Source organism: Oncorhynchus nerka, linkage group LG12 (assembly GCF_034236695.1).
Source record: "Oncorhynchus nerka isolate Pitt River linkage group LG12, Oner_Uvic_2.0, whole genome shotgun sequence".
Lineage (NCBI taxonomy): Eukaryota > Metazoa > Chordata > Actinopteri > Salmoniformes > Salmonidae > Oncorhynchus > Oncorhynchus nerka.
In genome coordinates, this window is record NC_088407.1 from 34,979,688 (window position 1) to 34,995,971 (window position 16,284).

General features: G+C 43.8%; 2 protein-coding genes across 2 annotated transcripts; both read left to right on the plus strand.

Annotated features, from left to right (window-relative positions):
• Positions 1 to 5,518: 5,518 nt before the first annotated feature.
• LOC115138184 (TAF6-like RNA polymerase II, p300/CBP-associated factor (PCAF)-associated factor) lies at positions 5,519 to 12,682 on the plus strand. Its single transcript, XM_029674739.2, is given in 13 exon segments — positions 5,519 to 5,907; positions 6,080 to 6,262; positions 6,440 to 6,526; positions 7,183 to 7,333; positions 7,485 to 7,535; positions 7,628 to 7,722; positions 7,830 to 7,904; positions 8,151 to 8,371; positions 8,651 to 8,783; positions 8,894 to 9,022; positions 10,617 to 10,698; positions 10,701 to 11,112; positions 11,815 to 12,682. Coding segments are annotated over 12 exon segments (1,911 nt in total). The 5' UTR covers positions 5,519 to 5,907; positions 6,080 to 6,124; the 3' UTR covers positions 12,152 to 12,682.
• A 102-nt stretch (positions 12,683 to 12,784) lies between these two features.
• Positions 12,785 to 15,601, plus strand: LOC115139082 (potassium channel subfamily K member 1-like). The gene is made up of 3 exons (XM_065025533.1): positions 12,785 to 13,253; positions 13,583 to 13,978; positions 14,211 to 15,601. Exons 1-3 carry the CDS (start codon positions 12,917 to 12,919, stop codon positions 14,399 to 14,401), a joined length of 924 nt encoding a protein of 307 aa, XP_064881605.1. The 5' UTR covers positions 12,785 to 12,916; the 3' UTR covers positions 14,402 to 15,601.
• The last annotated feature ends 683 nt before the right edge of the window (positions 15,602 to 16,284 follow it).

Sequence of the window (16,284 nt, forward strand, 5' to 3'; positions counted from 1 at the left end):
TTCACTGGAACTTTGTCAATATTATAATTGCAAAACAACATGAAGTTAAGGCCACCAAAATTAGAGAAGACATGATGAGGAATACAATTCCAGATAGAAATGGGTCTTCTTAGGAATTGTTTTATCCAATTGATCTTAAAAGTATTATCTAAAGTAGTAAAGTCCAGAAAATTCAGTCCGCCATTCTCACAAGTGTTCATTACAACAGTTTTCCTAATGTAATGGGTACGGTTTCTCCAAAGAAAATTGAAAAGCATCTGGTCTATCTCCTTGCTTATTTTACTGTCAAGATATAAAGATAGAGCACCATATGCTAGTCTAGAGATACCTTCAGCCTTGGTTATTAGGACTCTACATTTTAAAGATAAGTCCCTCTGTAGCCATTATTTAGTTTCTTCTGGGTTTTTTAAATAAGAGGGTTAAAATTTAGTAAGCCTCTAGACTTCTGATCCTTTGTAATGGTTATGCCTAAATATGTAAGTTCTTCTTTTACTGGAATACCATAATATGAAGGTATCACACAATATTTGACAGCTATGAGTTCACATTTATTAATGTTAAGATATAGACCAGACGCTTTGGAAAAGGATTGTAAATCACATTGATCGATATGGGAATTTGGTTAGCGTCTTTCAGAAAACGTGTAGTATCGTCAGCCAGCTGGCTTATAATAATTTCTTTACCAGCTATGGAAATACCTTGTACAGGACTATTATTGAAAGAATTTGAAAGAAGTTGGGTGATTAATAAAAACAGGTATGGAGAGATAGGACAACCTTGCCTAATTCCTCTCTTTAACTCAAACCTAGGTGAGGTATGCCATATTTCAATTTGATAGAGCTGTTACCATTTGCATAGAGAGTCTTAATAGCCTTACAGAAAAATTCCCAAAGCCAAGTGTCTCAAGGGAGTGGAAGAGAAATTGATGCTCTACTGTGTAAAATACTTTATAAAAATAATATGACGCTATCCTCAGATATTAGGTCTGAGTAGTCAAGTATGTCTAATACTAGTCTGACATTGTTAGAAATATGTCTGTTCCTCATGAAGCCAGACTGTGTTTCATCAATGATTGCATCCAGGACTTCTTTAATTATTTTACATTTACATGACATTTAAGTCATTTAGCAGACGCTCTTATCCAGAGCGACTTACAAATTGGTGCATTCACCTTATGACATCCAGTGGAACAGTAGTGCATCTAAATCTTTTAAGGGGGGGGGGGGGGGGTGAGAGGGATTACTTTATCCTATCCTAGGTATTCCTTAAAGAGGTGGGGTTTCAGGTGTCTCCGGAAGGTGGTGATTGACTCCGCTGTCCTGGCGTCGTGAGGGAGTTTGTTCCACCATTGGGGGGCCAGAGCAGCGAACAGTTTTGACTGGGCTGAGCGGGAACTGTACTTCCTCAGTGGTAGGGAGGCGAGCAGGCCAGAGGTGGATGAACGCAGTGCCCTTGTTTGGGTGTAGGGCCTGATCAGAGCCTGGAGGTACTGAGGTGCCGTTCCCCTCACAGCTCCGTAGGCAAGCACCATGGTCTTGTAGCGGATGCGAGCTTCAAGTATTTTTGCAAGTAGTAAGGCTAATATCTTATAGTCATTATTAAGAAGACAAATTGGGCGCCAGTTATCGATGAGCAGCACTTCCTTTTTAGGCTTAGGTGTCAGTGTTATTAACCCCTGACTCATTGTAGGAGGAAGAACATTGTTTTTAATACTCTCGAAAAAGACTTCAAATAGGAAGGGAGCTACTTGTTCAGAAAATAATTTGTAAAATTCTGATGTAATTCCATCAACACCTGGTGATTTATTGTTCTTTAGATGCTTGATAGACTCTATAATCTCTTCAACTTTGATGGGTTCATCACACTGTTTAGATTCTATATCACTGATAGAGTGAACATTATTCAGTGAGTTAAAAAACAACTGTGGATTACTGACAGTACGTAGAGCTATACAATTTTCTGTAAAAATTGCTACAGTATTTAGCGATTAATTTTTGGTCATCTGTAATAACACCATCAATGTTTAACTTATGGTTAGTGTTATTTCTAGAGTGAAATTTCTCAAGTCTAAAGAAATAGGATGAATTCTGTTCTCCCTCATCAATCCATTTTGTCCTAGATCTAATAAAGGCTCCTCCTGCTTTTAATTTATATATATTATCCAGTTTATTTTGTAACTCAATTAGTTCCATCTTCTCCTCCCCCAAGAGGTCAGCTGGAGACCTCTGAGAAAGGGAAGTTATCTTAATGATCACCTTTTCCTCCTCAGCTCTTCTGGTCTTAGCAAGATTACTACCACATTTTCTAAGATATTTGGACACCTCAAATTGAAAGAGCTCCCAGTTCTTGCAATAAGATTTTTCTTCACAAGCCCGTTCCCAAAAGTGTGAGAGCAGATCTTCAACCTCAAATGTAACTATATCATTATTTAATAATGAGCTATTTAGCTTCCAGTAGGATGCTCTACCAAGGTTCGTATCAGGGGTAAATATTTTGATCTCAATGTAAATAGCCCTATGGTCTGTGACAGTAGTACAAATATTTGTAGTAACACACTCACTATCAATACATTTGGATATAAGCCAAAAATCTATTCTGAACTGTCTGGAACCTGTTTTGTTACTCCAAGTGAATGATCTTTCAGCCGGAAACCTCTCTCTCCATATATCAGTAAGATCAAACTTTTCCATAAAAAGTATTAAACCCAAATTCTGATTGGTTGGCCTACCTGGGGGCCATCTATCAGTTGAATTATCTATTGTAATGTTAAAGTCCCCTCCTATCAATAATAGCGAATTGGGAAATTTAGATAACCAATTAAGTATTTCTCTATAGATTCAAGCAACTTATCATTCTCGTGTTTGGTGTTGTACCTGTAGAAGTTTACAGTAATGAGCGTAATGTCATTGTAACTGATCACAAGACAAATAAAGTAACCAAAGGGGTCACATTCCGAGTGTAGAATATTACCACCAAAGGTATTTTTCATTGTAGTGACACCAGCAGAGCGTTCAGATCCATGGGAAAGCCAAATATCGTTGCCCCACTGTGACCTCCAGAAGTTGGCATCAGCCGAAATTGAGTAAGACTCTTGAAAAAAGCAAAAATCTGTTCGAAATTGTTTAGCAAATAAAAATAAGGCCTTGCGCTTCACATTGTTTCGTAACCCCCTAGCGTTAAGAGAAACTATAGACAAAGACAAAACAACAAAGATTATATAAAAGTATAAACTGTAGTAGGATGAGTCAAAGACGTAGGAGCAGTGAACGTAAACGATAAGGAACCGAGATCTGCACCATTTAAGTCAATTTAAAGTGAAAATAGCTTATTCCATAACCTTTGAGCTAGACGTTATCTGGCTTTGAAATTCAACTTAACTGAAAACTATGTTCAAGACCAAACCAAGGGTTCTTGTAGTAAGAGAGACTAAAAACCCTCTTTAGTGTAATCAGGAACTATTCTGAGAAATAAAACAACAAATAATTAATTTAAATAAAAGGGTACCTACTATTTTAAGTACATATGAAAACTGATCATTAAATAATTGAATAAAAAATGTTTTACATATAAACGTTCCTAAGACCTTTTTTGGAAATAAGTATTAATAACTAAATAGAGCAATAATCGTGTAAAGTCAGAGCAGACCTGTATGCCCTTTAAAACAGTATCTTAGTTACTGTATACATAAAAAAGAAATACAGCTTTCAATTTTCTTCGTAAGTTTGTAAACAAAATAGGTCTTCTGGTCAAGAACAAACTAATAAATTGAAGTACCTGAGTATTCCTGAAAAATAGTCACCTGATGCTTGTTCGGTAAACAACATAAGGAAAATGAGAATACCATGGCTGAAACCATCAACCTGTTCCTTCTGGTGAGATTTTAGGGAGGAATATGGATTTCTGAACCGTTGATAATTGACAAACGTTTATTGCGCCTGTGTGCTGCCCCTCTGATGATGTCTAATTTGATAAGGGGCGGTTTCATCCGGAGCTGAAACTGCAACGTTGTCGCAGAGCTTCAACGCAATTGGCTGGTTGCTAATGAATACTAGCTACATTTTATCTGGTTGGTTGGATTCGAACGCCCCCCTGACGTTTAGTGTTGCACAGCTGAGCCTCATTTTAAAGGGAACGCGGGAACTGGGTCAAGATTAAGATATTTTAAAATCAACAGTGGCAGTATTTCAATCTTCTCGATGAGGACTGGAGGCCCTGTGGGGCCCTGTGCTGCACCTTTGGCTTCGGCCTCTACAGCACCCACTGCTGCATCCAGCACAACCTTCCCGGCAACATCAGAGGCTCTGACTCCACCACCTAGGGGGGTGCCTACACTCAGCTGTTCGATGGGAGAGCCCTGTCCACAGCCTCTGACATGTTTTCCTCCTGCTCATCCAAATCCCCCTCGCCCCCGTCTGGACTACCCTTCCCGGTCTGGCCAGACTCGTCGTCTTCCCTGACCACCCTGCTGAACGAACCTGTGGCCCATCATGTATTCACCTTCTCCTGCCAGCTGAACGATCTGCTGCCGGCTTTGGCCCTCAAGCTCCAGCAGCTAGAGAACAGCCAGACCATGACCATGGTCACTGTAGTCAAGACCACAGTATTTCTGTTTTAAAGTATAGTGTATGTAGTGATTTCCTATGAGCTTGGAAGCCATGTGTGCTATGTATTTTCATTGAGGGGGGTGGGCTGAGTGTCGGTTTTGGTGTTCCATGTGTTAATCTTCCATGAGATGTTGGCACTGTCCTGCACTACATTTGTATAGCCTCCATGGATTTTTGACTCGCCCATCTCTTTATGTAAATTTGATCTTTAACTATTTGAATCAGTTATCAATGTTGGATTCATGAATGTCATGTCTAATTTATTTTTTTCATTTAAATTTGTGATACTTCTGCCGCAAAGTAAGCTTTTTTTTTTAAATGCACGTTCCTGTCACTGAACTAGTCTTTCTTTTTTTTTGTTGGTCTGCGTAGGCTTTCTACCTATTCCGGTTTATTTGGCCATCAGGCTTTACTTTAGATTTGTTTCATAAACCATGTTCTCCAATGGCAACTTTTCTATCAATGTGCTTGACCATTTTGGGACGCAACCCTCAGGCTGTGTGGATTCGAATGCACTCCTTTTACTAAAGACATTATTTTATCTTCCTGGCTCTGCTGTTGCAGATGCATATTTAAGGATCTACTTGCAGGTTTCCTCTGAAACTTGGCATTCAACCAAGTCTCTCTGGATAAGCACATCTAAATGAAAATGTCATGTAAATGTATAATTGCATAGGCTCACGCATCTATCAAGACTAGTATAGAACTTACAATGACTATTTGGGCAATTCAAACAGACTGTTTGATTCGAAAATGTGTTTTTAGGCGCCGTATGGATGATGGGACGCAATTGCGGCGCCCCGGGATACGCAGATGCCAAATTGAGCTCATTATTGCTGTGCGCCTCTATTTTTGTAAAGATGTGGATGGCTCTGTATTGATAGGATAATACAGGACCTCCTGTCAACCAAACGCACCCGCCTCTTGATAACTTCCTTCACAACAGCGCTGCTCAGCGGCGCGTAAGAAGTGTGAATGCCCTGACTTCTGCAGAGTCCATATTACCCTTAATACTGCACAGCCAATGCAGACCTAGCCCTGCGTCGTTAGGGTTTGGCAGGGGTACAGTCCAGTTGGTGGAGGTAATACCTTAAAATTGGCTGCCAACCGTAATAAAAAAATAAAATCCACAGATGAAGAATAAGTAGCGGTTGTGGGAGTGACGCACATTTGAGTGACATCGAATTGGACCAATCTTTGGAAGGCTGGCTTTCCGGAAAATGTCGGCGCAACCGAGTGAGGTTCCTGTGTGCGGTTTAGAGCGATAACCTTGCAAATTCATACCGTCCAGTTGCACCAGTTGGTAAGTGATTTTGTCGCATTGAGCTACAGACTGTTGGCATTGTTTTCGTATAAACTTTTAATCGTCGCCTGCACGAATCAAGATAAATTGGCTAGCTAATGCTAACAGATCATATTCGTTAACTAGTAAGCTAACTATACCAGCAAGATACACATGTGTGGTTATTTTGCAGGTCTCTCTCCTCTCTCTGCGGGTCTACCGGGACGCTGCCGTGAGCATGGAGGAGAGGCGCTTCGCTGAAGTCCCCAGAGAGTCTGTCAAACTCATGGCTGAGAGTGCGGGAGTGGAACTCAGCGACGATGTGGCTGCATTGTTGGCTGAAGATGTCTGCTACCGGCTTAGGGAAGCCACACAGGTAAACAATTAAACCGGTGCCAAATCGATGTTGATTGTTCGATGTCGTGAGGGCCAGGAGTTTTCCCTCACCATTTGTTCTGACCAGGATGAACTCTGAGCCCCATTCATAGGTAAAGTATGTAAAGTTGGCTATTTGTAGATATTTGTTTGTCTGATATGACTTTGACCAACACAGAGCAGCTCTCAGTTCATGAGACATGCCAAGAGGAGGAAGCTGACAGTAGAGGACTTCAACAGAGCACTGCGCTGGAGCAATGTGGAGGTGAGAGAGTGCCTACTGTTTTATTGAATGTATACATGCAATTAGTGTACTAATCATTAGGAACACCTTCCTACTATTGAGTTGCACCCCCTTTTTCTCTCAGAACAGTCTCAATTCGTCAGGGCATGGACTCGACAAGGTGTCGAAGGCGTTCCACAGGGATGCTGGCCCATGTTGACTCCAATGCTTCCCACAGTTGTGTCAAGTTGGCTGGATGTCCTTTGGGTGGTGGACCATTCTTGATACACACAGGAAACTGTTGATAGTGGAAAAGCCCAGCAATGTTGCAGTTCTTGACACAATCAAACCGGGTGCGCCTGGTACCTACTACCAAAGGCACTTCAATCTTGTTTTGCCCACCCTCTGAATGGCACACATACACAGTCCATGTGGCAGTTGTCTCAAGGCTTAAAAAACATTATTTAACCTGTCTCCACCCCTTAATCGACACTGATTGAAGTTGATTTAACAAGTGGGGTCATAGTGTTCAGCTAGTCAGCCTGTCATTGAAAGGACAGGTTTTCCTAATGTTTTTACACTCAGTGTACACATTGTGTGAGCCTGTTTCAACTGAATCCTGCTTGCTGGGTGATGTCTGTCTTTATTATTGTTACTCTAACTGAACTCTTATCTGTACTGTCTTCTCTTTTTACCAGGCCATAGCTGGCTACGGTGCGCAAGATGCCCTACCTTTCCGACCGATCAAGGAGGGCGAGCTATTCTTTGTGGATGACCGTGATGTCAACCTGGTTGAACTTGCCCTGGCCACCAACATACCCAAGGGCTGTGCAGAGACCATGGTGCGAGGTATGACCGCCGATGCTTGTTATAGAAATGCGTCTCACTGACTTAGTAGATACTAACCCGCCACCTGCACATCAATAGTCAAATCGATACTCATTCTACTTGTAAGAGATTTAGTAGAATTTATGGTGACTATGATTTGTTCTCCTACTAGTGAACGTGTCTTATCTGGATGGGAAAGGCAACCTGGAGCCTCAAGGTACAGGTAAGGGCTCAGAGTAAATTTGAACGTTGGGTGATATTTACTCCCATGGCTTTTGCAGAGTGGTTGATCCCTCCTTTTACTCTCCTTCACAGTTCCCAGTGCTGTACAAACTCTCTCGGAGGATCTGCTCAAGTACTACCAGCAGATCACCCGGGCCATACTAGGAGAGGACCCACACCTTATGAAGGTACAGTTTTGTCCTGGCGTCGACATATGATAGAATACATTAGATTGGAGAAACTTGAAATCGCTCAAACATTTTAATCCTTTGTGGATTAACTATTTCCTCATCAGGTGGCTTTGCTGGATCTCCAGTCCAACTCCAAGATTGCTGCCCTCCTGCCATATTTTGTATATGTCATCAGTGGGGTATGTTATACTTATTTGAAACACAAAATCTCACGTCATGGATGCATTCAAATCTCCAGTCGTTTAGTGCCTATAGGGCAATGAGTTTTTCCTGACCAGGAGAAACTCTAGAAAAAATAATCATACAGTAGCCTATAACTATGCCCTGGATTTGATCCTCGTCAGGAAAAAGTCCTGACCGTATCTTTACTAAATGTAGCTATCGCTGTACTTCATATCTACCCCTCTCTCCACTCTGCCCACCAGGTGAAGTCTGTGAGCCACGACCTGGAGCAGCTGAACCGTCTGCTGCACATGGTGAAGAGTCTGGTGCAGAATCCCTACCTGTACCTTGGCTCCTACGTGCGTAGCCTGGTGTCCAGCGTCATGTACTGCATCCTGGAGCCGCTGGCCGCCTCCATCAACCCCCTCAACGACCACTGGACTTTAAGGGACTACGCAGCACTTCTGCTCAGCCACATCTTCTGGTATGACTGACCACCCATAAAGATGCACTATATATACCGTACAGATATGTACAGTAGAATGACTAGACTGTGGACAAAGCCCCTCAGACCATGGCAGTTTGACTGATACACTTATTGGTTCATGAGGGGAAAAAAACAAAGGCCTGCACACTAATGCTCCTAATACCACCTTTAAATAATGTTTTGGTCAAAAGTGGACCATCTTAGTCTCTGTGACACTGTAAACAACAGAATCACGGCCATCTTGACGTAATTCTCTCCAAAACATGTCTTTGTCAGGACCCATGGAGACCTGGTCAGTGGTCTGTACCATCAGATTCTGCTGTCTCTGCAGAAGGTTCTGTCAGACCCGGTCCGCCCGCTGTGTTCTCACTATGGAGCTGTCGTGGGGCTACACGCACTCGGGTGGAAGGTAACTACGTTTCCTCTATCTTGATCGTCTTTGAGTGAGAGTGTGTTTTCTTTAGTTTCTGTTGGTTTATTTTTAGGATCTTTGCTGATCACTGTCTGTGTCTTTTGTAGGCTGTTGAGCGGGTGTTATATCCGCACCTGCCAGCCTACTGGGCTAACCTGCAAGCTGTCCTGGATGATTACTCCGTCTCCAACGCCCAGGTGAAAGCAGACGGACACAAGGTCTACGGAGCCATCCTGGTAAGTGCAGCAGACCAGTCATTGAGTCTAATGTGGTAGGTTTTCTGTGACGCGTACTAGAGAATGACCGTTAATCGGCCAGGCCGATATAAATCGGGCCGATATTTGCCTTTTCTAGTCTTTCGGCCCTTCTCTATTGGCTTTGTCGACAATCCCTCTATATAGTAAAGCTGCTGCTATGCCAGCTGCCCCTCACTGCTTGAGCCACGAGAACTGCCCAATGCTGAGGCATGTCTAGCTGGGAAAATCAGCAGCAGCAAGATAGCTCATTCACCAACAGAATGGTGTAGTATTGGTGAATTGACACAGTGGCTCCTGTTGCTAATATTCATTTAGTTAAATAACTTATAATAAGGCCAATGTCTACGTGTCTGGACATGCATGCAAGCAAGCTAAGCAGATAGCAAAAATTACTATAACCAACCCTTTAATTTGTGGTGTTAGCTAGGTGGCTATATGACACTTGACATTGTTGTCATTCAGCAGATACTACGTACTTACATTAGTGACTGCATACATTTTCCATACTAGTCCCCCGTGGGAATTGAACCCACAACCCTGGCATTGCAAGCGCCGGGCTCTACCTACTGAGCTACATGGGACTACTATGCTGGCTAGCTGTACATGGTACTAAGATATCAGATAGGAGATAATAGCCAACGTCAGCTGGTTCTCATTTTGAACATGCACCATTTTCGGCGGCGGAGCCCTCTGACTTGCGTTGTAGCGTTAGCTATTTACTGGTGTGCTGATCTGACCAGCAGCTATCGGATCTGTAAATTGACAGTTGGTAGTCGGATTAGATTGTTATCACAATGGGGAAAGAAGGAAGTGTCTTAAAATGCCCAAATGAAGGTTGTCAATAGGTCTAGCTGCCTAAGAATCTTCCTCCTTGTTTATGGAACAAGAACACTTGCATTGAAAATATGTTTTTTTTTATATTCTCAAACTAACAGCAGTGCCTATGTCCTTCCATACAGACATGACACTCTTTTGAGTGATGCTTTTTGTCAAATGTTGTTCATCAGTAGGCTAATATGAGTCCAAAATGGAAGGCTAACAGATTGTTTGTCATCTGTAGCACCGTACACTCCACCGATCAGCCAAAACAAGCTCAATAACTCAATGCATGCACACGCTCCTATCACCTGTATTGTGAGTAGGCCTATGCCATCTCCATTAACCCAGTTGATCAAGAGATTTACCATTCAAATAAAATTATTGAAATTGTTATGTAATTAGATTGGTAAAAATAACGTCAAATGTATGGTTTGATTTAAAAATGTATGCATTAATGCATACACGGCTGTCTCTGGGAAATGTTGTCATTAAAATGTTATATTGTAATGATATTGAATATCGGCCTAAAATGTTGGCCTCGTTGAGGCCCAAAAAAATCGATATCTGCCGTTCTCTAATGCAATCAAAGCTTTCCAAAGTAATACAAGAGATTCCCAATAATGTATTGTCACGAATTGCATTTATGTTGCGCCTTTCATCCGATCTCAAAGCGCTTTACATTTTTTATGTTGGTAACACACCCTATCAACCTCCACTGTGCCCACTAAGTACCAATCTCCCCTCTGTCCTGCAGGTGGCGGTGGAGCGCCTGCTGAAGATGAAAGCCCTGTCTCTGTCCCAGCCAGCGGAGGGGATCAGCAGCGCCCAGCCGGGCTCTGGGGCGTGATGGGTTTCAGGGTGAGTTCCCCCGGGCTCAGCCCCCCTCCAGAGCCCCTCTCCGAGGCCGCCCTGGGCATCGCCAGCCATCTGCAGGGACCTGGGGGGGCTGGCACCCCCTGGGATGACTGGACCCCCGTCCCCCTGCCCGCCATGTACTGTGAGCTCTACTCCTTCTTCGGCGACAGCCTGGCGGTACGCTTCAGCACGGGCCCCAGCTTGGGAGGTTGCCCCCCGTCAGCCCCCTCCCAGCCCCCTGATACGAGGAAGGAGCCCCCTGGTCCCGCTGCTAACCCAGACACCACGCGCAAGATGCCTCAGCTCACTGCTAACCTCAACATCAGCCCCCGGCAAGACGGGAGCCCTCGCACTGAGCCCGCCCCACCTAGTCTAGCTGCCACTGCTCCAGGAAGGTAATGTAGCATCTGTATAACTAGTTATATTATAGGAGGGTGTGAGAGGCACAGCTCTCACTCATAAAGTAAAAAAATATCCTTTATTTATTTAGATTGCATACATTAACAGTACAATTTACAATGCACTTCTGTGCAAATAAATTATGATTTCTATTGCGTCTTACACATTGTCCACATTGCTTAGTAGTGAAAAAATGCCAATTTTAAGAAGTGATCATGAGTGATGTGATCAGAGCGGGTGTCTCGCAGACCATAAGACAGCCTGTTTTAATCACACCATAGAGAAACCGGAGAAAGAAAGACAACCAGACAGCTGGTCCAGACAGAAAGCTGGTGTCAAACACTCCACACACATTTAGAACAAAAAAAGAAGTTCTTATGTTTTTCTGAAGAATATATACAGGTAACAACCAAAATAAAGGAAACTCAGAAAGTCAGAAAATCTTTGGCGTTGACAGAAATAATGGACAACTGGGTGTTTTTTATACATGATCCACCCTAAGCATGATGGGATGCTGTTTGCTTAATTAAATCAGGAACCACACCTGTGTGGAAGCACCTGCTTTCAATATACTTTGTACCCCTCATTTACTCCAGTGTTTCCTTTATTTTGGCAGTTACGTGTACCTTTTGAAGGCTGAAATGATTTATCTACTATAGCTAACATGTTCCTTTTACCTCTCTATTTCCTTCTCTCAGGTCCCTGGCTCGCTCTTCCTCCTCATCCTCCATCCAGCGCAGAAACTCCTCCTCCCGGCCGGGACAGCGCTCAGCGGGTCCATCCCGCGACGTGTTCACCAAGGCCCGTTTCCCCCCTCCTCAGACCGGACCCCCCACATTCTCCTTCCTCATCGGGGGACGTCAGATGGGCCGGCGCTGCCAGGGTCGCCGCTTCCAGACCAGCTTCAGCTCTCCCCCACCCCTGTCCACCGTACCGCCCCGTGCCTACGCCCACAAGCTGCCCGTCATCGGGAGGGTTGGCAAACCGGTGCGCCGCTGGACCTGCTCCCACTACTCCCTGCACCTGCCCCTCTGAGAGAGAGAAAAGTGAGACTATGGTTGGGGGTCAAGCCCTTGGAACAGGCTGAGGCTACCTCACTGCTCAGTAGTGCAGGTGGAGTTCCCTAAATCCTCCCTCCCTATTCGGCCTATGACATAAGAGGTAGACTAGGACTAGAGGATAGGCACATTAGGTGGGAGGGACCCTACTGGAGTCGCATAAGAGACACTGACTCATGTACACATTGTTCTAGAGCTCCGATTTTTTTTTTTTCCAACCTGAAAATCACTGACGTCATGATTTGACCTCATTTGTTCTTGAGTTCCCAGTTGTCTTGAATGCACCATAAGGACGCTACTAGTTTGACAACTTCAGACTATGGGCCTGGGGTGTGTTGAATAGTGGAATCCATGGGTATGGAAGGAGTATTCGCACCGAGCTGAGAGCTTGACACTGTCTTAAAACATGGACAATATATTTTCTACCATGTACCTGAGTAATTTTACCAACCTGTACATGTATATGGACGATAGCCAATATCCTAAAATAAATATCCTTACAATATTACACATTTTCCACATTTGTTATTTACAGTGAAATTCAAACTTGATATGTTTGACAGCTTTTTCCTATTTAATTTGAGTTAATTCATTTCCAGAATTGACATTCTATGGAGTTCTCAATGAGTGGAATGGTGTTTGAATTGTGTTTTTAAATATTTAAAACAAGTGGCTCACCTGCGTCTGAGTGTTTGGTTACCTCCACTAGCGATACACAGCAAGGTCAGTCCGACAAACAACCATGGTCTGTTGGGTCGACTCGTCCCAGAGGTTCTGTCGGAAGCATGCCTTCTGGTTCCTGCTCCTCAGCTACGTCCTCTTCACACTCTTTGGGGGTCTGGTGCTCATGGCTATTGAGCAGCCCCAGGAAAACAAGCTCAGAGCACAGGTCCTTGAACTCCGAGAGAACTTTCTGAGAGACAACTACTGCGCACCGGAGAGCAGGCTGGATACAATTATCGTGAAAGCGTCCTTTTCTGCTAATCGAAACATTGCTGTCTTAGATGCACACAGAGATGATTGGAGCTGGGATTTTATCTCGTCCGTGTTCTTTGTGATCAATGTTTTGACTGTCCGTGGTAAGAAGAACAAATAAATAAAGCTAGTTGATTCCACAGTTAGATTGATGTACATTTTATGATTTATTGTAAGGGCCAAATAATCACATATTGAACCACTTGAATAGTTCTCTCATGTGCAATGTAGTTTATTGAGGATAGTGTAGGCTACATCCTGTTGCCACAGGGCAAAGTCGGATGCAAAAATTAAAAGATGGCTTTAGGGCCTATGTAGATGTGTGCACACGTCTCACAACTACCCTAGTAAAACATGCTTTACGTTACTTGTTTCACGTGGAAGTCAAAATCCCTGTAAATCCACTTTTTTTATGCCAACTGTTTTCCCCCAGGTTATGGTAACTCCAGTCTCCTTTCTGATGACGGAAAACTTTTCTGCATCTTCTACTGCCTGCTGGGAATCCCCCTCACCCTTTTTGTCCTCTCCTGCCTGTCTGACCTCATGCTGCCCATCCTTACCCACGGCCCTGTGCGCCACCTCCAGACCTACTGGGGCCTGCCCTACGGCCGGGCAGTGCTGCTCCATGCCAGCCTCTTCTCTCTGGTCCTGGTGATACTCTTGTTCCTGCTGCCCGCTACCAGCCTCTGCTACCTGGAGCCAGAGTGGAGCTTCCTGGACACCCTGTTCTTCTGCGTGGTCACCCTCAGCACCATCGGCCAGGGGGACTACCTACTGGGGAAAAGGCACAACAAGGCGACCAAGGAGTGCATGGAATTCCTCACCTCCTGTGAGAGTAGCCATAGCAGAGATGGGGTCAATTCAATTTATACTTTTTTTTTTTTTGCAGATGATTTCAGAATTGGCAGTAATCAAGATGGAAATGGAATTGACCCTAATCCTGCCTGGTCCTCCACACAGGCTTCTGCTTCCCCTCTTGTCCTCACAGCTTTGTGATAATCGGACGTATGAGACGGATACATCCGATTATCACAGTCTGACGTTTTTTTGTCTCTCCACAGGTTATTTAATGGCTGGCATCGTGGCGATTCTGACTTTCCAGGAGACTGCCACGGAGGTGCCACAGGTCCAAGCAGTGTTCCGGCTGTTCTGTGGACCCCAGGACAGAGAAGTGAAGGGAACAGACGGGGATGAGATGGTGCTCAGTGAAGAGGACTCTGGACCCAGAGGAGCTCCAGTACACTCTCCCTGACTCAATTGTCCTCTGGAACCGCCTGCACCCCTGTCTCCTGATCAGCCGAATCCCCATGATCCTGACCCCCAACCTATCCTGTGGTAGCCAGAATACTGTTCCTAACTCCCACCGTTAGCATTCAAAGACGTTGAAATAGATGGGTGAGTGATTTGACTATGTTGCTAATACATTAATGTATTTGTTTTGTATAAGAACTGTAAAAGTTATTTGAATTGGACCTCTAGTCTACATGTTAGCTGCTTAAAGGGATACTTTGGGATTTTGGCAATTTATCTACTTCCCTCGAGTCCGACGAGCTCGTGGACACCAGTTTGAAGAAAGTTGCTGGCTAGCACAATTGCTAGTTACTAGTGCTAGCGCAATGACTGGAAGTCTATTGGTATCTGCTAGCATGGCTTCCAGCCATTGCACTAATGCGAGTTAGCATTGGCTTGCGAAACTACTTCTAACTTCCTCCATACTGGACAGAGACATAAAAATTGTGTCCCCGAGTTCATCTGACTCTGGGGAAGTAAATAAAGGGCTAATTGCCAAAATCCCGAAGTATCCCTTTGAGGTCATTGTTGATTTGTAAATCAAATAATATATTCATATTGCGTAGATGGTATTGATTTTAGACTTCCTATAATAATGTAAATCAGGTGATGAGTTTAAAACATTTTTTTTTAATGATTGTAAACCCCTGATAAAGGGTTGAGTTTGTGTATTCTGGTTATTTGAATTGTACAATACAGTTTAGTGTGTTTTTTGCGAAGATGAAAAGTGATTGTAATATCTGAGAAGCCAGACAGTCTTAAGTACTAATAACAGACATCTGCATCTGCAGGGCCAGTTGTTCTATCTTTTGTCATATAGACCCATTTAGGTAAGGTGTCTTGAGAAACAAAGCATTCCCATTTCTCCCACTCCATACCATGACTTAAAATGAAAATAATTTTATGACGTATTCCAAAAACAATTGTTAGTATCGAAGTCCTACACTTTCCTATTACAAGTGTTCGTCAACTAAATGACTTGCCACACAGTCAGTCCCTGATGAATGTAATGGCTTAAGACTGTCATGATCATGAATGCACTAAACAGGTGAGGTCATTTGTTTTCCTGTGTCGTTTTTACCCACTCTTATACTGGGCATGCTCTGTACATGTTTATTTTTTGGTTGCACCTTTCACTGAATAAAATCGTAAATGTACCATATCTTTTGAGTGGAGCTCTCTGATGATCCTTTGCCATTGACAGCAGCCCAGTTAGTGACAGCAGCCCAGTTAGTGTCAGCCCTGCCCTGCTACGACTCTGTATGAAATAGAGGGGGCCCACGGAACACGATTCAGAGCCTGTGCCTTGTACTGGCACCCTACCAGGCAGCCTTTCAGGCATCCTCTATAAACATATCCACGGTAGTGCTTATTGGGTCATTTAGAGGACCATGAATTGAGGTGGCGGGTGGTGTCTTCCTGGTTGTTGTTGTGCCCCAAATAATCCTATATCCAATCTCTCTCTTGCTAAGATTTGTAACAACAAGCCATGTTTGAGAGCATCAATTCTGCTTAGTAGCTGACGACCAACTGAGCAGACTGACTGATCTACAAATCATAATTAGTAGTTTTGAGGGATGGGAGGTGATCGGTAGATCAGCCAGTCAGACTGATCAGAGTTGATGCTCTCAAACACAGCTACTCTCTTTCATGGATTAACCGTCCCGTCATGTGCCGCCCTTTGCTGCCTGAGTCACAGGTTTGCAATCCCAGTTGTCCCCATTTAGGTTGTGAGATGAACAGGCTGAGGCTGGTATGCACTGGTCAGAAGAACTACGGCGGAGGGATCCCCCCCAACGCACACCCCTGATTGGGTCGCTCTTATGTATGAGCACTGTGCAACTG

Bases quoted from the DNA above. Each gene is read 5' to 3' on its own strand.
- LOC115139082 (XM_065025533.1), top strand. From the start codon at position 12,917: ATGGTCTGTTGGGTCGACTCGTCCCAGAGGTTCTGTCGGAAGCATGCC. The intron at 13,254-13,582 runs GTAAGAAGAACA...GTTTTCCCCCAG, and splicing joins CAATGTTTTGACTGTCCGTG to GTTATGGTAACTCCAGTCTC. The intron at 13,979-14,210 runs GTGAGAGTAGCC...GTCTCTCCACAG, and splicing joins CATGGAATTCCTCACCTCCT to GTTATTTAATGGCTGGCATC.